General features: G+C 36.8%; 1 protein-coding gene across 2 annotated transcripts in view; it reads left to right on the forward strand.

Moving 5' to 3' along the window:
- Positions 1-12,362, forward strand: part of LOC139134248 (uncharacterized) — a 33,733-nt gene extending 21,371 nt beyond the window's left edge. The window contains exons 3-6 of one of the 2 annotated variants that reach the window (XM_070701161.1): positions 8,212-8,272; positions 10,167-10,440; positions 11,186-11,290; positions 11,652-12,362. In XM_070701161.1, coding sequence (XP_070557262.1) covers positions 8,212-8,272; positions 10,167-10,440; positions 11,186-11,290; positions 11,652-11,810 — 599 coding nt within the window. In that variant the 3' untranslated portion in view covers positions 11,811-12,362. The remainder of the gene's footprint in view (positions 1-8,211; positions 8,273-10,166; positions 10,441-11,185; positions 11,291-11,651) is intronic. The other variant, XM_070701162.1, reaches the window with a different exon arrangement.
- The last annotated feature ends 8,230 nt before the right edge of the window (positions 12,363-20,592 follow it).

Here is a 20,592-nt window from a genome sequence, read left to right on the forward strand (position 1 = left end):
TGTATTTTCATATCTATCCATCTTGTGACTTGTCGTCAAATTGACCTCTGTTACACAAAGACTAAAAAGGATCAATGCTTTAAATAGATATGTGAATTGACCAGAAACATTTTTTGCCATTGAGTTGATTTCCACGCGTTAAACATGACGACAACCGTGCTATACCAAAATATGCTATTACAGGGGTCTTTGTCGGAGGGCTCTGAATGACGCGACCACGTGACAGAAGTAGACCAATGACATGAGTTGTATGAGGACATCATACGAGTTGAGATTTCCAATGGCTACCTACACTCATGCATTAACATGCTTTAATTGGCGGTAAAATCTAGGGGAAATTGTTGATTCTTGTGGTGATTTTAGATTCATACTCCTTCCGTAGTGACCTGATTTCACGGAAACTCTGAGTATAATATATATCATGGTAAGAGAATTTTGCGATTTTTGGGCGAGGAATTATAGATATGTAATATCTAAAAAGGATGGACCAGCCATGGCTATATACGATGTGGCATCAGGAACCATGTAATAAAGGGATGTATCGAGGGCACGGGTTCGGAACGGTGTAAAGCAATGCGGCGACCACAGGTGTACGGTTTTGTAACATAGTGAGAAAATGGAGCCCACCATTGGTGTACAGTGTTGCATCAAGAACTAGTTTATTAACTGCAAGCAGTGTCGCGAGTAACGGCCTCGTCGCGTCCGTGCCCCGCAACACAGTGTAATTTGTGTGAATCTATTTTTTTATATTCTATATATATTTGAGACACCTTTTTTAAGGTTTGACGCCAAGCCTTTCTGGGAGAAAGAATGATGTCAAATTATTATCATTTGTCTCGGTTGCAGTAAATCTACCTTCTAGTAAGCTTAATTCGCCAAATTTTAACATCTCGCCACTTGGGCCTGAATAATGTCACAATTTCCACGATTTACCTCAGGTATAATTCTTTCAAACTTGGCGGCAAATTACATTTTCAAGCCTCTTTTGTTTAAATTCAATGGCTGCGTAATGTTATGTTTCTATTATTTTGTATCGGTTACTGTAAATCTACATTCTAGTTATTCGTCAAATCCTAACATTTCGCCACTTTAGGCATGAATAATGTCACAATTCCCACGATTTACAAGAGGTGTACTTCTTTCAATATTGGCGGCAAATTACATTTACAAACTCCTTTTATTTAAATTCAATGGCAGCGCCATTCAAGGCACCCGCGTGTCTCGTGAATTCCTATGATTATGCATAGAATGTCTCACGCAAGGTTGGACAATAAAAAGACACTGTAGTCGAACTTTTATCAGAACTGTAACTGTTCGTTTTTCATATTTTCACAGCTTGGATCTAAAAACAATAGTGTTATGGCATGCCTCATGCGGACAAGCTGAAACTTGAACTTTTGTTTCCTTTTAAATGTTGGTAATCTCAAAAGTTACTTTAATTTACTTTCTACGACCTTGGTCCGGTAGAGCTACTGTTATGCAAAAATTCAATTTGATTTCATGCTTTGAGATAAAGAAAGACTCCGACTTGCTCGTGAATGAGATACTCTGTGATCGAAACCCGGAGTAAACTGACAAATGAACAGAAATAAGTGTGTTTTTATTATAATATTGTGGACACATATATATCAATATCATATGTGTGATAGTGTAATATTCTATCCTGGTTATGTTTAAAGTTTGAATGGAGTTGTCACAATAGGGAAATAATGGGAAACACTGATTAATATTCAACAATGTTGTTACAGGGAGGTGGAGCAATATTTAAGAATCAAGTTTTTTAACAGACACTGATCTATTGACGTCAACCCTTAGGGTGACGAACATCGTGAAAATTCACCGGGCAACCAAATGCTATCTCTGCTTGCTTGTTGACTACAACAAACGCTGTGCTTTTTTTGCATGGAAATCCAATTAAAACGCTGTGCTTGCTCAGTGCCTAGTCAGTTAATCTTGAGTGGCGTTTCATTGTATACTTGTGAATTTTCCAAAAGTTTTGATGGTCACTCCAAGGTTGTCAATCATTTGAGTGGTATCTCATGTCATTGACATAACTGCTTTCTGTAAAAGCCGACCTCTAGTCTGCAACGACCCGTCTGTCTGATATGAACTCTGGGTTAGCTTAGCCCAGTTTTAAAAGTTTTGATGGTCACTCTAAGGTTGTCAATCATTTGAGTGGTATCTCATGTCAGTGACATAACTGCTGTCTGTACAAGCCGACCTCTAGTCTGCAACTTTGCTTCTGTCTGATATGAACTCTGGGTTAGATTGGCCCAGTTTCCAAAGTTTTGATGGTCACTCTAAAGTTGTCAATCATTTGCGTGGTATCTCATGTCATTGACATAACTGCTTTCTGTACAAGCCGACCTCTAGTCTGCAACGTCCGGTCTGTCTGATAAGAACTCTGGCCTAGTCATAATCGTGTCGGCAGACGATACACAGTCGAGACAAACATACGTGTGAAAATGGCGCCCGCTTACGGTAGCCTATACATTAGGGTGCCATGACACTGCTCCAGAGCATGGATCAAATTATTAGCGACTACTGCTGCTTTTGTAAACATTGACGTATGAAAAGTAGCAAACAGGAATTTTAAGCAGATGAGGTTTGTGCTGGTAAAAACCACAGGGGACAACTTTCTGTTTGTAAATTTTATGTTGTGGAGGAATAGAGTCAATCCAACCACAGCGAGAGTTCCAAAGTGAGCGCTGGAGCACACTAATGTAGTGGACATGAGTATGTGACAGATGAGGCAGCTCAACCAGTGCTAGTAGTAAATAAGGTAACTTTTATTTCATAACGTTTCAAAAACACACAGGTTGTCTTCTTTGTTATTTTTTCTTTCTGTTTATACCAAGTTGAACATAATTTTAGGATTGGCAAAATTGTGTTTTAAATATTTAAAGATTCCATTACCCCTCCCAGCATTGTCAGAAGATAAAAAGGGTCATGTGAGTTTTGTAACTTTTACATTTCATTAATACTTGCTTTTATCGAATTTTGCTCTTGTTAAAGGAATAAATGCAATCTCATAATCCATGATGCCAAGCGCAAAACGAAATGACCCTATATGACTTATAGTTGCATAACAATCGATTACAGTCTGTGTATCTCCTGATACTACCTTAGCTCTCTTTGCTGACGACTCTAAATGTTTTCGTGTGATAAAAAAAATAACAAGATTGTCAAGCATTGCAGAGCGATATTCATGCTCTTCATAACTGAAGTGTCAAATGGGGTATGACTTTCAATACAAGAAGGTGCAATGTTCTCCACTTTACATATTGTAAAAATTATTTGAATTGTGATTATACCATGAAGGGAAATAGTTTAACATCAGTTGAAATTACTGTGATTTAGGTGTGGATCTCACCTTCGATCTGAATTGAAACACCCATATTGATCGTATTTGCATGAAATCTAACAGATTGCTTGGCATGACAAAATGCACTTGTGGCTACAAATGTGACGCCCAAACACTTAGGGGTGGACCATTTGATATCCTAGGGGGTCTGGAAGATTTTTGGGGGCATTATTTATTTTCTACATGTTCCACTGTAGGCCTTTATTATATTTTTTTCATTGTGAATCCTGGCTTTTTTTTTGCATTCATCCTTCAAAGATTTTTTTTAAATGCAGTGATGTTGCTGAATCAATTTGTTTGTCATACATCGACAGACTTGTACATAAGTACAAAGTTCATAAAGAAACTAAATTTTAATCGAGATAACATGGCACACTGACTTAACATGGGTCGATCAAAGGTAGATGTGTATATTGAAATTATCAAATGAAGAAGCTGGAAGATGGCCTGCTGAATTGAATTCAGCATAGGTCTACAATAAAACTTTCTCCCATTAACCATTAACAAAAATTACAAAAGAACTTGGGGAAAGGGAGACTAATTGCCGTCTTTAGGATTCAATAGATCTAATATCCTTATTATGGATGTATTGTATAGCAATAAGATAACAGTAGTGAAATGTTGAAATATGATTTTGCTATGAATTCTTTTAGACGGTGTTTTCATTAGATTTCAATGTAACTGGGAAATTTACAGAGGTAGGCGGTGTCATAAAGCGTGTGAGGAAAGTGAGCAAGCGTCGAGTGAGCAAAGCGAACGAGGGGGACGAGCGCAAGAGAGGGGTGTCCCCCCTCTCGCAGCGCGAAAAATGAAATTTAGGACTGAAAATGGGGTTTTCTGGTGGCATATGAAGTGACATTTGACTGATTTTTTCAATGGAACTGGCAAGCAAATTTTTGTCTTTCTAACACAAAATGAAAAAAATACCAATTAAAAAAGGGTTGGTTCTAAACAAATGTTCGGTTCTAGCACAATGTCACTTGTTTATTTTTTTTCTAAATGTAGAATTTATATTGGTTTTGCCCAGAGAATTACTTGATCATTGAGAAAATTATCATAGTCACGTTGCGCGTTGCCAGCCTGCAGTATGCTGCATGCAATACTATTACAGCATTGGTAAACTAACCTGACGGTCCTGTGAACGCCGTCGTTCAAATCACATCTCTTTAATGCTTTTCTCTCACAAATTTAGCAAAGTTGAAATACGGTATGCAGAAACTAAATTACACTGTTTAAATCAAGTATACCTGTTGATCAAGCTTTCTTTGGGAAACATATTCCAGAAGATGATTGACACTATATGTTCAAACAAGTAGTTTACCCCTGCGATTGTGCCTGGACAGTGGCACAGGTTGAGATTTGTTTGACAGTTGATTCAACAATCCTTGATGTTTTCACTTGTTTGCGTTATAGAAAGATTACGTTATTTCAAAGTTAAAGTAATTTATTAAAAGTTACCTAAACTAATGTTATAGTTATATACAGTCCTCTTTATATGTAAAACCCTTTGTTTCCAAATGTCTTTATTTATATGATAATACTTGATGATGACAGTTTTGTTTTAACATCTTCTGAAATTGTGTCATTTGACTTGTCAGCTGTGTAATCTGTCCATGTTGCAATAACACGAGAGAACAATGTTATATATTGGTCAACACACAGGAGATGATATGCATGTATCTACAGAGTGTGTTCACTCATCTAGAATCAGTGAACAATTCAAAAGGCCAAATGTAGCTGAAAATTAAGTTCAAGAGGTTTTTGGAAAGACAAGAAGGGTGCATGGAAATGAAAATTACATCCCAAAAGGTTCTTGTGATAGATTTTTTTAATTCTTCCACATTAACTTGCCAGTTTTTTTTCATAAGTCATCTAAGGCAGACTTTTTTCCCTTATATCTGCCGGGGCTTTTTTTTTCGAAAATCTTCCAGACCCCCCAGGATTTCAAATGGTCCACCCCTTAAAGCGCTTTACCTGTCGCTAATGCGTAGCCATTTGGGGTATGCAAGTGTTGTTTGGGCAGCCAAGTCTAAGCGTAACTTTGTTAAAACATCCAAAAGAGCTGCTACAAGATACATTCTCCATTATGCCACCGATATCGATTATAAACAGAGGTTAGTTGCTGTTAACCTTTTATCCCTGTCATTTTGCAGGGAAGTTCTTCATCTCGTCTTCTTTTATAAAGGCACTACTGGGATGTACTCCATAAATGTACACAAGTATGTTAAAACTCGTCCATTCAATTGTCGTGATATCTCATTTGCTAAAAATTGTACAGCATAATTTGTGTTTCTATTTCTATCTAGTGGCTACCCGCATAAAACGCGCCAAAATTCTACCTTCTACGATTTACACCTTGCCTTCCCGCCAATTCTCTTTCCGACACTTTTTGAAATGCATTCTGTCCAGCCATGTGACTCTCTCGCACAAAGTATTCATTCAAATAATTGGCGTCATGTGTGATGTGATCTTTATCAGAACTTTAACTGTTAAATATCGCTTTTCATGTTTTCACGCTTGGGGTCTGAAACAATAGTGTTATTACGCACTTTATACGGGAAATGTGATGTTGTTCTTTGTTATCGTTCAAATGTCTGTAAAAGTAAAGTTTGTATTGTCCAGTTGACATAGCTAATATTTCTTATAAATATAGGGGCTTGAGAAACGTATGATAGATTAGTTAAGATTTGAGAGTGAGGACCGTGTCACCAAAGGGACTACAGCAATAAAGAAGTTCCTGCTACACCGTACACCTGTGGTCAACTTGATTCTTTGATGTATTACACAATGTTACCACACGTTCCAGGGCCTATTCAAGTGCACTGGATATCAATCGTTTTAAAACTGTCACTTTCCAAAACCTTTTCAACAGGATAATCTTTCTCTGGAACAATTTACCGGCCACAATTAAATCAGCTACTCCACTCTCGGATTTTGTCAGGCAGTGAAGAAAAGGTACTGGGAGAATTTTTACTACCATTTTCAGTAATAGAGCGCGAAGCTACTTCAGTGAACTGCAATAAAACCGCTCACACTAATTACTTTCAGCTGCAGCTAGCGACACATTGTAACGGAGTCAGATGACTCAAGATCGGCTGTAACTCTGCATGTGGGTAGTCAAAATAAATTAACAGAAACTGCCCAGTCATAACACACTACACTGACACTCCAATCTGGTTTGAATAATTTTATTGCAGGAAAACAAAAATACTGGTTAAACAAAAAGTTTCGAATTGTTACAATACAGTATAACAACATCAGCGAGCACATGGGCACGTACTTGCGTTTGTATAACTAGTAATTTGTTTTCCTACAATAAAATGTTTCAAACCAGATCGGTGTGTCAGTGTAGTGTGTTATAACTGGGCATTTTCTGTTGCACCCGTGGCTACTTGATCCCGCTACTTGATACAGACAAAAAAATCTGCTTGTCAAAAGCTAAAACGAGCTCTGTCTTTGGTTGTAAATGAGAGTTTACGATTGGTACCCAGTGTTCAAGATTACAAGATACAATGTACATTACCATGCACACTGGTCCATGTACAAATCTTGTTTATTTCAACTTCCCGAGGCAAACTGTCTGCATGGGATATACAATGTTGTCGACTTTGCCAGCTGGCTATAGCTGAGACTAATTAGTGTAAGCGGTTTTATTGCAGTTCACTGAAGTAGCTTCGCGCTCTATTACTGAAAATGGTAGTAAAAGGTTTGATTCAGATAAGACTTGGAAATGGATTTCTCGTTGTTTTTGCAGTAGGTGTAGACCTATGTAGATTTGTATCAATATTGTTACAATGTGTTTGTTGTTGCTGTTTGGTATTTTTCACTTGTATATTATTTCATTTCATTTTGGGGACTGACTTTGTATAGGTCATTCGCACCTTTTTCAGTCATCCTATCCTTTGCATCTGTACTTTGTATGTTTGCCATGGATGGTTAAAATAAATAAATAAATAAAGATAAAATATTTGATCTATCACTAGCCTTTTCTGGATTGCGTTATCAGCAATAAAATGGCAGTGAATCAATATGATACAAGTTTATGAGACGTCAACAGTTTGGCAGTAACCTTTTTAACCAAATTTAAGGAACAGATATAATAACAATAGAACGGGGATTTGAACCCGACAAAGAACCAATAGTTTGAAAACTGAAAGGCCAGGAAAACATTCAAAGCAAGACCCAGAAAAAAACCCTAGTCTTGTCAAGGGAGTTGTTTTGCTACAACAAACCAGTCAATCACAAACCTTAGGGCGACATCAGACTGCTCAACGGTTAAGGAAAAAAAGAATTGTGTCTGGTCGTGGCTTTTATCCCAAATGGGGTCCGCGCATTTCTTGTTCACTCCTGTCAGTCAGTCTTCTTTCCAAACATGTATGGTTCATTATTTGCTTAGTATTAAGGTTATTGGAATACTTGAGGAAGATTTGTTGTATAAAGCACACATCATCTTGCGACTTGCTATACAACGCTGGGGAGGGTTGACGCTAAAACAAATGGTCGACAATTTTTACTGAATCTCGAACTTTCAATTCCACTGTAATGTATTCAGGTTCGACATTTCGGATCAAATTTGCACGCCATGGGCAGTGATACTGGATTAGCGTAAAATGATGTGAACTTGACAAAATCGTGCTATATCGCTTCATTCACGACCTGAAAATACCTTAGATGACATATTGGCCATAGGTTATATGGACCACTTAGGCATCGACAATTGAATGCATGGAGCTACAATAGTAGAGTTTCGCAAGCAGATGGTTGTGACATATATATACATAATTACATTAATGGAGGTTTAAAATTAAGGACTTACAATAAATTTTGTTTGAATTTATAACCAACAGACAAACCAAGCATCAAGTATGAAGAGGCAAATCAAAATTGTCCACATGGTTCAAAGGACAGGTTGGTCAAACGCTGCTGTTGCACTTACATATGTATACATTGTACATGCACATGTATATAACAACCTGAAAACACACAGTTAGAGGTTATAAACAGCGACCGGGGGTATTTGGTAGCGGATATAAGACCCCTAAGAGGAAAATGAGCATATTTGGCGGGAAATAATCACCGAGGCGAGGTTATTATTTCACCCAAATATGCTAATTTTCCTCTGAGAGGTCTTATATACGCACTAAATACCCGAGCGAACCGTTATAACCTCATTGAACGCGTTATGTAAATCATGCCTTATTGCTTACTGTTCTGGAACACGTACGCTGGCGCGCGTTCAATCTCGGTCCTGAATCTCTAAATGCGCGCGAATTTATTTCACAACCAGTAATTCAAGAATTATCATCTATTTTCTCTTCAACTTGTTCCATTTCGGTTATTTTTGAAGTTATTCACCCTCTAGGGCCTCTGTTTTCTTGGGTCTTCTAGTTCAGAATATAAAACCTGCGTTCAGCCTATCAGGAGGCTGGATTCATACCACGCATATTATGATGAGAATAGGCAAAACCCGGAATTCGAATCGACCACGGTACAAACAAAGTAATTAGAGGTGCGAAAACTCGCTTAGACGTACGTGTATTTCCATCCGCGTTAGTACACATGTGGGCTTGTTTGTACCGGCATCACGTGATTATTTGCGCGTAGTGAGTCTGTAGAACGCATCGCGTCCTTTTTATTCCGGAGTAGAACCATTACCATCTAAAGTGTAAATATGACTCAAGTTGACCATTTTCAAAACCTCGCGAGATCTGCCGAGATCACAGGCAACTAGACAGTTTACAGGACATTTTTGTGGGACACAAAGCAAACTGCACATCGCCCACTGCGTTCAATACAGGACAAAAGTTACAATATTTGTTACAGTTCGCACCAATATTATCATATAAAATCAAATTTCCTGTACACATTTTCACTTTTAACCACCATAGTCTAATCAAGAACATTAATAGCAATAATCAAGCTTCTATAATTGCACAGATTTAGTTAGTGTTGTACTCGGAAAATATTATTCACAGAATCCTCATAGACAACCGTGTATAGTGAATCAACATTTTCAGTGAAATTCCAAAATCCAATTTCTTATACATATATGCACTTGTAACCTCCCTATTCCAATCAAGTACATTTGTCATTTAAGAAACATCTATAAATGGCCATATATTGCTAGGTTTACCTTGAAAAAATATTTTACATACTGCCATGCATAGTGAATCAACATTATCAATGAAATAAAAAAATCAAATTTTGTGTATACTCATGCACTTTTTACCTACTACTTCAAGCAGAGTAGATTGACATGCATTATCAAACATAGTTAATATTTAAATGATTTCATATTTTCGGATGAAGCACTGCCAGATATATCAGCCACATTTTGCCTTCTAATAGTTGCGCAGGAAATGATGACTCCCTTCAAAAGGCATGTGTAAAATTTCATTGGACCCTTCAAGAAGGCTTGCGCAAAAGAATGTCACCAACCTGTAATTTTTGTCCGATCACTTTGAGGGGATTTCAAAATATAGCAAGTCAGAGGGGGAATTGCATGCACTGTGAGTTTGTTCGAGAGGACATTTGAAAAAATACGTGAACATTTGTTGGATTCGATCGCCCCTCTGCAGAGGTATTTTTGAATGCAGCTTTACTCAAGCAATGGGGGGGGGGCGGAAATGAAATTTTTGTCATCTCAAAAGAGGGGGTCATTAATGTTTTGGTGCAATGGGTAGGCGTTCATTTATTTTGACTAATGCACAGGAGGATTTCGCTGGCCCACCCTCGATCATAATAACTGAAAAGTTCCTTATACAGAGCTATGCTGTGATGGCTTCTTGTTGTCTCGTTTCAGCAGTACACCACGCCGAATGCTGAAAGCGAAACCAGAAGAGTGTATGTTGTTTAGTACAAAATATTTCGACGTAGGATTGAACAATGAGTTTTTCACCCATGATGTACCTTGTCCTACAAACATCAAAGACAGACTTGTAGAAACCGACCAACTGACTGCTGTGAAAAACTTTACTATTTACTACACAACATCGGGGCTCATAGGTGACTCAAAGTCATCACTGATGTTTGTCGTATACAAAGGTGCCCTGGAAAAGAATCCTGATTTTGAACAGGTAAAACAAATGCTTTTATTGAACAATTAAAATCTGACGTTTATTTTGGTAAACGTAATAAAGGCAAACACAGATTATTGAAGCTAGGGTGGGCCAAAATGTCCTCATGTTTTGGAAAAGAAATACACTTGTGATTAAGTAGAACAACCACTACTATGTCTAAATAGGAATTACAATTGAGTGGCCGTAATGTTCTAATGGAGCTCGACAATTAATTTCACAAATGAGCACGTATCTTGCAATGTACAAGCTGTCCTTAAATTATTTCTGGTACTTACTCGACCTTTTATAATTGACTTTTCTCTTGGCACCTCTCAGTTTTAACGTTTCCAATGGATAATGTGCATCAAAGAAAATTACTGAATATTGGATTTTTTAAAATTTTGTTCTAATTTTTGAAAATGTCTATTAAATGCACAAACACACACCCGGGACTTATCTGAATTCTGTCTTCACCAGTAATTTTTCAAAATTAAACGCTTTAAGCTACATTTTAGATTGTTGGTGAACAGAAGGGAAAACACTGTTTACTTGCCGTGAATACGGTATGAGTACCAGCTATACAGATAGAGACTTCACTTGGTGAATACATGGTTTACTATTTTTATAGTGAAAACATTCTATTGTATCTATACTGAAAGAAAATGGCCCTTTGTCATCTAGATATGTCCACTCACAAACACACTAGTTTGCATGTGAACGCATGAGCTGACTTAAGGTGCATTGCTCTTTTTATTTCATACAGGGTGAGAAGACTGGATATCCAGTGGAAGAATGTGCGTACTGTACAGCAGATATCTTCCCAAATAACTGGATTGTATTCAGATGTAATGTTTTGGATGTGAAGACAGTAAGAGTTCTTTTTTCCTAACTTATCACATTTGCTTCTCTGAAGACATTAGTATGTATTCACCCTACTGTTAGCTAGAATAAGATATTTCGTTTTACCGTTAGCTATTTTTAAATGGATGTCTTCGTTATACTTAATGTTTAGGTGTTCTTGTTTGCTTATGATTTGAATTCATTGATGTATCTATATTCAATGTTCATTACCCCTGGGTGACCTTTGTTTCAAAGGATTATCAAGTTTTAAGATTATTGAAAAACGTGGACTTCTAACTCAATATTAATGTACAACATATACACAAATTCATTTGAATTGTCGGTTATGTGCTATAAATTTAATATTATTCTCGTTTTTCTTGTTACAGGAATGCCCAGAACAAATTAACAAGGAAATACGCTTCTGGCCACCAGAGCCAGCCTTTGTAAACCGTGAAGTGTCCTATGAGTATTGCTACTACACTGAAAGCAACAATGATCCCAGATTTCTCTGCTATTTCTACTTTGTGTACAAACATCTTGTTTAAATAGTACCGGTCTGTGTGTTTCACAAAAATCAATCAAGATGTGATTTCGAGGTAGAGGTATAGATAAAGAAGTGGATGTTTAATGATCTAGTCTGTCGATATGGAAAAATCTGATCATTGACATGGTATTAGGGTTTTCAGGGGATTTTTTTCTATTACCACCAGTATACTTTTTTCATGATTATGGATAGATCTCAGTGAGAGAAGAACAATGTTTTTTACCTGCTGAAAATTGAAGCAACCAAACTCAAGTTACAGAATTTTAAACTATTAAATTTTGCATTTAAATTAGAAAAATCTTTTTAATTAAATCCCATAGACATGTGGTTAAGGTCACGGCACCAATTTTATAGAAAATTTTGTTTTCAAAAGCAAGAAAAGTGTCATATCTTTTCTATTTCTTGACCAATTTTGATGAAATTTTCAGTATAACAAGGCCTTATGACAATGAACATACTGTTAGCATTCATTAGAAAATTATGCCACTGTTTCCATGGAAATATGATATTATAATTACTTATTTGCATAATCAAATAAATGAAAGAAGTGAAAGTATATTTGTCTTTGTCATTTCTCAACCAATTTTAATGCATTTCAGAGTACAGAGTCTATACACCCTATACTTCATTCAAAAGAAGTTTTGTCCTCAACTCAGAACTAAATGAAATCATAATTGATTTTCACAAATTAATTTTTCAAAATTTGCATATATTTGAATTTTTGATATTTATACCAAAAATGTCAATCAGAAAAATTAGTATTTCTACTAGTAATGATGATAAAAAGTGTATCCACTGATGTACTTCAAGGCCTGTTCATGTTGAGCTGCCCTTTGTGAAATAAAATATTGCCATGGAAACCAGCGCAACACTTAACAAATTATGAATCTCGACAATGATCTCTCCTTGACTTACTGTGTTAGAATTGCAATGCCGTATACTGTCATTGTTCAATATTATTGACTGAAATGCCAATTTACAGGAATCAAATTATTTATTCTGTTACCATGACGATCAATGAGTATAAGGTTTTGCATAAGGAGCATAATTGTCAAACACATATGCATTTTGCAGTGTTCCTTTAGCATGATTTAATGGCATTGTCTGCTAAATTGTTGCAGTATACTACTACCATGTGAATTATGCAATAAATGTTATCATGGGAACATTTGTACAATGTAATATCCAGATTTCTGATTTGCTTTACTTCAGATGCCTAAAAATCATGCCGATATGCATGAAGATACAAAAAATACAGTTTGGCAATGCAATTGAATGATAGCTATCATCAATACATATCCTCTAGCAAAAAATCTCCTCTTTTAAAGTCCATAAGCAATGGAAAACACCAGGAAGTGTCCTCGTCTTCCTCGTCATATTTTATCAGATATTCCGTTTTTAATGGATTTTTTTCATTTTTTTGACAATCTTAATTACACTAGCACGAAACCATTCAGGTTCACTAGCACCCTCCTCGATACATTTATGAAGTACATATTTGTTCACTAATTGTTCAGGATCATCACTCAAAATGGGGAGAAGTTCCTATTGTTTCTTGATTCGTCGTTTCCTTCTGGAATCATATAATTTTGCAGAAAGTTTGCGTTTCTCTGTCTGAAAGTGTTCTGCCAGTTTGTCAGACACGACATGGTCTGATGTGTCCGTTTGTTCATTAGTTTGTACCGGATTCAATTTTATTATTAGCTCACGTGTGTAAACACGTGGGCTATTGTCATAGCGATGTCTGTCTGTCTGTCCGTGTGTGTGTGTGTGTGTGTTGTGTGTGTTAGTGTGTGTGTGTGTGTGTGTGTCTGTCTGTCTGTTTACACGATAACTCAAAAACGCCCGAACGGATTCAAGTCAGATTTGGTACACAGGTACAGTATGCTACTTGCAAGAACTGATTAGATTTTGGTCAGTGTGGCTTGCATATTAATGAAGTTATGCAATATCGTTTTTTTTCCGTACAATGGTTTCCCTATGGAGACGGTAATGACAGTGTAGCCATATATCAAGAAATACTGCACAAAATTTCATGAAACTTTTCATGGATGACAATCTCAGAACATTATGATGATACTGTGAGTGTCATGTCAATTACCTTCTCATTTGCATATTTAATGAACTTTTGTTATTAGTGAGATAACTCTGAAATTCCTGCACCAAACTTGATGATACTTGCAACAAATATTGATCTGATATATATCTAATTATACTTTGAAGCATTGGACAGTGTCAAGTTAATAAATAGGTCATTTGCATATTTTATGAAGTTTTGTAATTAGTCATATAACTCCAATATAACTTGACCAAATGTGATGAAATCTGCTTCAGATACTGATCCGACTGATATTTAATTGTAGTGTAAAGCATTCAGTAGTGTGAAATTAATTAAGGGTTCATTTGCATATTTAATGAAATTTATAATTAGTATATAACTCTGTAATTACGGCACCCAAGTCTTTGAAATTGGTACATGAAATGGGTACAGATATTGTTTTGATAAATATCTAATTGTACTGAGAAGCATTTGGCAGTGTCAAGTTAACAAATAGGTCATTTGCATATTTTATGAAGTTTTGTAATTAGTGATACAACTCCAAAATAACTGCACCAAATGTGATGAAATCTGCTGCAGATACTGATCCGACAGATATCTAATTGTGGTGTAGAGCATTTACTTGTGTGAAGTTAATTAAGGGTTTATTTGCATATTTAATGAACTTTGTAATTAGTGATATTACTCCAAAATTACAGCGTTAAATTTGATGAAACTTGCTACAGATGTTGATCTGATAAATATCCAATTGTACTGAGAAGCATTGAACAGTGTCAAGTTAATAATTAGCTCATTTGCATATTTCATGAAGTTTTATAATTAGTCATATAATTCCGAAATAACTGCATCAAATGTGATGAAAACTGCTGCATATACTGATCTGACAGATATCTAACTGTGTTGTGAAGCATTTAGTAGTGTAAAGTTAATTAAGGGTTCATTTGCATATTTAATAAACTTTTTAATTAGGTATATAACTCCGAAATTACGGCACCAAATTTTGTGAAACGTGCTACAGATATTGATTTGATAAATATTTAATTGTGCTATGAATCATTGAATAGTGTCAAGTTAATTTAGGGATAATTTGCATATTTAATGAACTTTGTAATGAGTGACATTACTCTAAAATTACAGCATTAATTGAATGAAACGTGCTACAAATGTTGATCTGATGGATATCTAATTGTCCAATGAAGCATTGAGCAGTGTCAAGTCAATAACAGCTCATTGCATATTAAATAAAATTTTGTATTTAGCGATTAAACTCTGAGAGTACTGTGCGAAGTTGAAAAAACCTGCTACATATAGTGATAACATATATCTTATTGTTCTGTGAAGCATACTACTATTAATGAACCTGCTGTAAAACACGTGAGCATATTCAGTTCATATCTGTTTCTTTTAAATTACTGATTAACTGTGGGAGTGTATATTGGATTCCTTTTTGTGATTCTTGGAATAAGTTCTTTGGTCCCCTTGAATGCAGTACAGCTCTATGGAAATTTAGCTGAAGTATAACTGCAGCACGCTTCTCCTTATCAGACATGTTTATCAAATGTTCTTCAACCGATGTCCACACAGACTCTATCCTATTTGTCAAGTCAACCTTCTTCGAGTACTGTTTTTCTTCTGGCTTTTTCTTATCCTCTTGTTTTTTCTTCAGTATGTCTAATTTCCTTGCTTTTAGGGCTGTCATCCTCTCCTTGTACTTCTGTTTGTAGCTACATGCACCTTTCCTTGCTTTTTCAAGCAGTTTTTTCTTTTCCTTTTGATCCATATTATCTAACCATGCCTTTGTTTTATCGTTTGCCCACATGACCAGTGTTTCATAGCATAGGGTAGTAGCGGCGGGTTTTGTCCTTACAAGCAAATCTAATATAGCAAAGTCTCGTTCGCCGGCTACATTGGTTGTTGGTACACTTGACACAGACTCCTTCTCTCCATCAGTCAGATCACAGTATTTTCCACCTGGCAACTGCTCCTCACACTGCCTTTCTAAAATGATCAATAAAGAATGCATCAGCATTTCCAACGCTTGTACTGTCAATGAGTCAAATTCAACATTACCAGTTTCCTCCATCAACTTGTCGTAGAGAGCATCCTTGTGGATAGGTGCAACTTCTGGTGCAAACATTGGTTCCCCCTTGAGCACTGAGGTAGCATCATGAGCCCATCTTTCTAAGCCCAACTTCATCTGTAAAAGATGTTGATTCATGTCAAGGATATTATCAACTTTCTCCACTATTCGCCAATATGGCCCGGTTAAAACCTTGTCGATCAAACCCAGAGCACGAATTTCAGCCTTGTACACCGGTACTTGTAAATCCTCTGAAACCGCTGACAGTAACCTGTTTGGGTTTGGCCAGTTTGTAATAAACTGGAGTATATCACTGGCATGGTAATACACTGCCGCAGCATTGTAGTACAGGATGTTGAACCTGTTGCCCTTATAGGATTCTAGCATCATTTTTTCATTTTTACTTTTCAAAAAGTGTGAAGCCACACCAGACGCCTCGCAGCCACGGGGATGGAATGCTTTAACAGCTGTTCTCGTCAACCTTACAGCTCCTGATTCACTTGTCTCAATGGCGTATTTTGGTTTATGTTCATCTAAAGCAATGCTCTCAAAAATTTTGAGAACACTGTTGGACTCTTGTGCAAAATTAGGCAGTACATGAATTTTGCAAAAGAAGTTAAACATCTTTCCAATATCAGATTTGTTACTGTCAGATAAGTGGTCCCAATCCTTAGTTACTGCTGGAAGTAGCTTTTTACGCAATACTGGATCTGCCTGTTGAAGGTGCCAGAAGTTGGCCCCTGATCCGACATCGCTGTTTATGGACGTTATCAACTTGGTACAACATCTTCTTTATCAGAACTGTTGCCTGTGACTGCTTCTGCAATGTCACATATGGAATCTTCAAATGATTTCATAACATCATTAGTAGTACTTCTGGGCATTTGATGCATTCCAAGAGTCATGGTTTTACCGCTGTGCAAAGTGACCTGGTAGCCTTGATAATGTTTATGAAGTTTACTGGTGCCATCCTGGTGAAGACAGGTCTGATGACTTGATAGCATTGCCTCTGCAACCTGGGTAGCAGCAATATGTTTGGCTTCTACTAGCAAAGTGCTTTTTAAAGCCTTAATAGGGAGTCTCCCAATGTTTTTCTTTGCAAGCTTGCTCAAGACAGTTGTGATGATCTTGTTTACAGCATTCATGCTTACATTCAGTGACAACAGTTCCATGACAACTTCGCGATTTTCTGGCACATACTTCCCATCGCAGAAAGTTAAATTGTCCTTATCCTCTAAAATATCAGAGAGTTGTTCAAGCTCAGCTTTGTCCTTTTGTAACCTTTCAACTTGTTGCTGGAGGTCATTCATCACTGAAGGGTTATCACTATCACACTTCCTCTTTTGCCTGAAATAACTCAGACTTTTCTGCAGTTTTATTTTTTCTCCTTTAAGTTTGTCAACTACTTCCTTAGCAGCTTGCTGCTCACGGCATTTTGTCTGAAGGGTCTCTTTGACTGCAACTGTCTCTTCTCTGTCAGTGTCTACAATCTGTTTTAAGCGTTCAACTTCCTCTTCCTTTTGTGCATTTGTTGTTTTTAGGTTTGAGATAGTTTCATCTCGTCTCTTCAATTTTTTTAGTCACATTTCTGATATTGACTGAGTTTTGTTTGGTTTTCAGCTTGATCAATGCTGACTGTGTCTGTTCAAGTAGTTCTGAGTTCTTTTCATAATCCTTTCTCAATTTGGTTATGGTTTCATGGAGATCATCCCTATCAGTGTGGAGTTCCAGCAGTTTATTGGTAATAGAATTTAACACACTCAGTAGGCGTTCATATTCAGCTTCAATGACATCACTTTCCATTCCTATGTCATCAACAGTACTTTCAAGCTATGATTCTCAGCAACAGCTGCAGCAGCAGTAGCAGCTAAAGCTATGGAGCCTGTGGATAGTTCAGTCAGGGAACTATTAACAAGGTGACTGTATGCTTTCATAGGTAAGGAGAAAGTGTCTGCCATGAACTTTTCCTTTGCAGCATGCTGCCTATTACTGTTCAACTTGACTACCTTATCATACACAGTTTTGCCCCTAGCATACAAGGTGGCATCTGTTGCTCCACCTTCTTTAAAGGCGGAGCCTCCCTTTAAAAGGGCGCCAACCTATGGCGGCGTTCATTGTGTAAGAGGACATCAAACAGGCAACATGAGGGCACACGCTCCAGAAAAAGCCACTTTTTAGTTTTTTCGGACCGCAAAAACGCTGACAGACTGCCAAGCGGTCAGCACGAAGCTGCTGCCGATCGAACCCTGTGGTTATATTCAAATTCTAACGTGACTGGAAGACGTTTTTTAAGGAAATTCGAGTGTGGTGCTGGGGAATAAATGACCGTTGGCAATTTGAACCGACCGTCAATCAAACGGTTATATAAGCTCTATTTGCAGGATTAGCAAAAGGTGACAAAAGATTGAAATCAGTTTGTGTAATTAATGTAATAGAAATCAAACATCGTACTGGCCATGTGTATGACTGGGAGGAGAACTCCACTAATGCGAGAACCTGGGATTGAAAAGTGCGGCTTTAAGGCAGGGGTAGTTTTGGCTTAGTTGCTGTGAAACACCTTTAACAGAGAATGTCTTGTCCTTCTTACACTGAACAACACAGTGGTAAATGTCACCATTTGTCACAACTGCCATGGTCTCAACATACAGCTGCTAAGACTGCTAGAAATGAAAAAAGTCAGTTCAGTGTTTGTACATCATTTGTGTATTACAATTAAAACAATCACCTTCAATTAATATTGATTTTATAAAATAAATCATTAAAAGAATTTGTTCATTACAGATATCTTGTGTAAAATCTTTTTTGTTAAAGTTACTCAGCTCACTGCTCATAAAAACTGAACGGGGCAAGAGGAAACTACTTTTGTTTTTGTTTTTTCACCTATCAAAGCATGGGCGAAAATGCCCTCTACGGTTGATTACAATTTCGACATCTCAAGAACATGAACAACGTAATATGTCAATATTTAGCGACGAATCTACTCTAAATTTTATATTTATCACTCATTAAATACAGATGCCATGTTGTTTTCATCAGTACGTAGAAAAATCGAATGGAAAATAAGTGACAGAACATCAGTTATAATAGAGCGGGTAAGTGAGAAAATATTTCAAATTGTGATACAAGCATGAAAATTGGCATGTAGGCTCATTTTAGGTCACCTTGCCACGAAAAATTCCAATATGGCGGCCATTTTTCAAGATCCGCCGACTTCCGGAAAAATGAAATCATTGATGATTTGGGACATTATCATCTGAATTTAACAATTTTAGTGGCTATACCCATGTTTTCAACTGTGTTGAGTCTATTTCTGATGTTAATGTTGTGATATTGTCCACTCTTGAGTCAGAAAATTGCTCTGCCAGTGCATTACAGACAAAAAGTACATTTAATGTGTTAAAAGACTAAAGAATAAAAGGTCTTCACTTCCCAACAACGTTTTTGCTAATTTGATGTCTTTAATATGTCTGTAACTGTATTTAGCTTACATCAAGCAATGGGGGAAATTTAATTCGCTTATTAACCAGCCCTGTTATTTGTTAGTTAGTTGCACTTCAATTGTCAGGATCAGAGCCAATCTCGGAGAGCTGAACAAATGATTAACGGGCTACCTTTGTCAGTGATACGATATAGTGAGTGGATCAATGTTGATAGCACCGTGACGTCTAATATTATAAAAATAGGGATTTCTGGTAATTTTTATTCCAGCTTCTTTAGGAAGCCTTTTGTGTCCTTGATATTTGTTGTCCTTGGATTATTGTTTTTTATGAAATAGTATAGAAATTCCGAGATTTGTGGTATTTTTAGCAGGAAACAGCAACTCATTAAGACATCATATAAAGATTTTCCTTCCGGTGGGGTTAGTGTGTATTGGTAGAAGATACCATCATGGTGTGCATATTTTTCCTGATGGGTTTCAAAAGGAATTTCTGCTATATAATGATCTTAGTTACTTCCAGCTAGTTTTCCAGTTTCGGGTTAACTATTGTCAGAAGTGACCACATGGACTTATCAATGAAAAGATGTCTGATAGATTGATTCTCATGATATAACGCAATCTCATGATGCGCATTAATATGTTAATATCTCGTACAAGTTTTTTTCCATGTGGGTATTTTGGAGTGGAAAATTAATATATTTCGAGCCTTTGCTTAATGTTTTGATTCAAAATTTGTTAACATTTTATTTGAAAGGTTTTTTGATATATCTGAGGTTCTTTCTCAGTTCTTGTTCTTGTTTAACCTTGCATTTTTAAGGACTTCGTATCTTTTTTTTTTGCATTTCAAGTTTCTTGCTTTCTTTGTTTGAGAAGCCTTTTTTCATTTGTTGAATTTGTCTGTTTTTTGTTATGTCTTGGTGTGTGCGGTGCCGGACACGTGGTTTAGTACGACGGTAGCTTTCTTTAGGGAGCCGTCATTATTTATGGCCTGGAGGGGGGGTCGGAGGAATCTGGGGGGGGGGGTCACTCAAAAATCGAAAGCTACAAGGGGGGGGTTGCTCAAAAGTGGAGAACAAGAAAGGGGGGGCTACTCAATTTTGTTGACATGTATTGAAGCATTTAGTGGAGTTACGAATTAATACAACAATAATAGTAAAGATATGTATATTCATACCCGGTATTTGTGTACACACACACACACACAC

The sequence above is a fragment of the Ptychodera flava genome, chromosome 6, assembly GCF_041260155.1.
Source record: "Ptychodera flava strain L36383 chromosome 6, AS_Pfla_20210202, whole genome shotgun sequence".
Classification (NCBI taxonomy): Eukaryota; Metazoa; Hemichordata; class Enteropneusta; family Ptychoderidae; genus Ptychodera; species Ptychodera flava.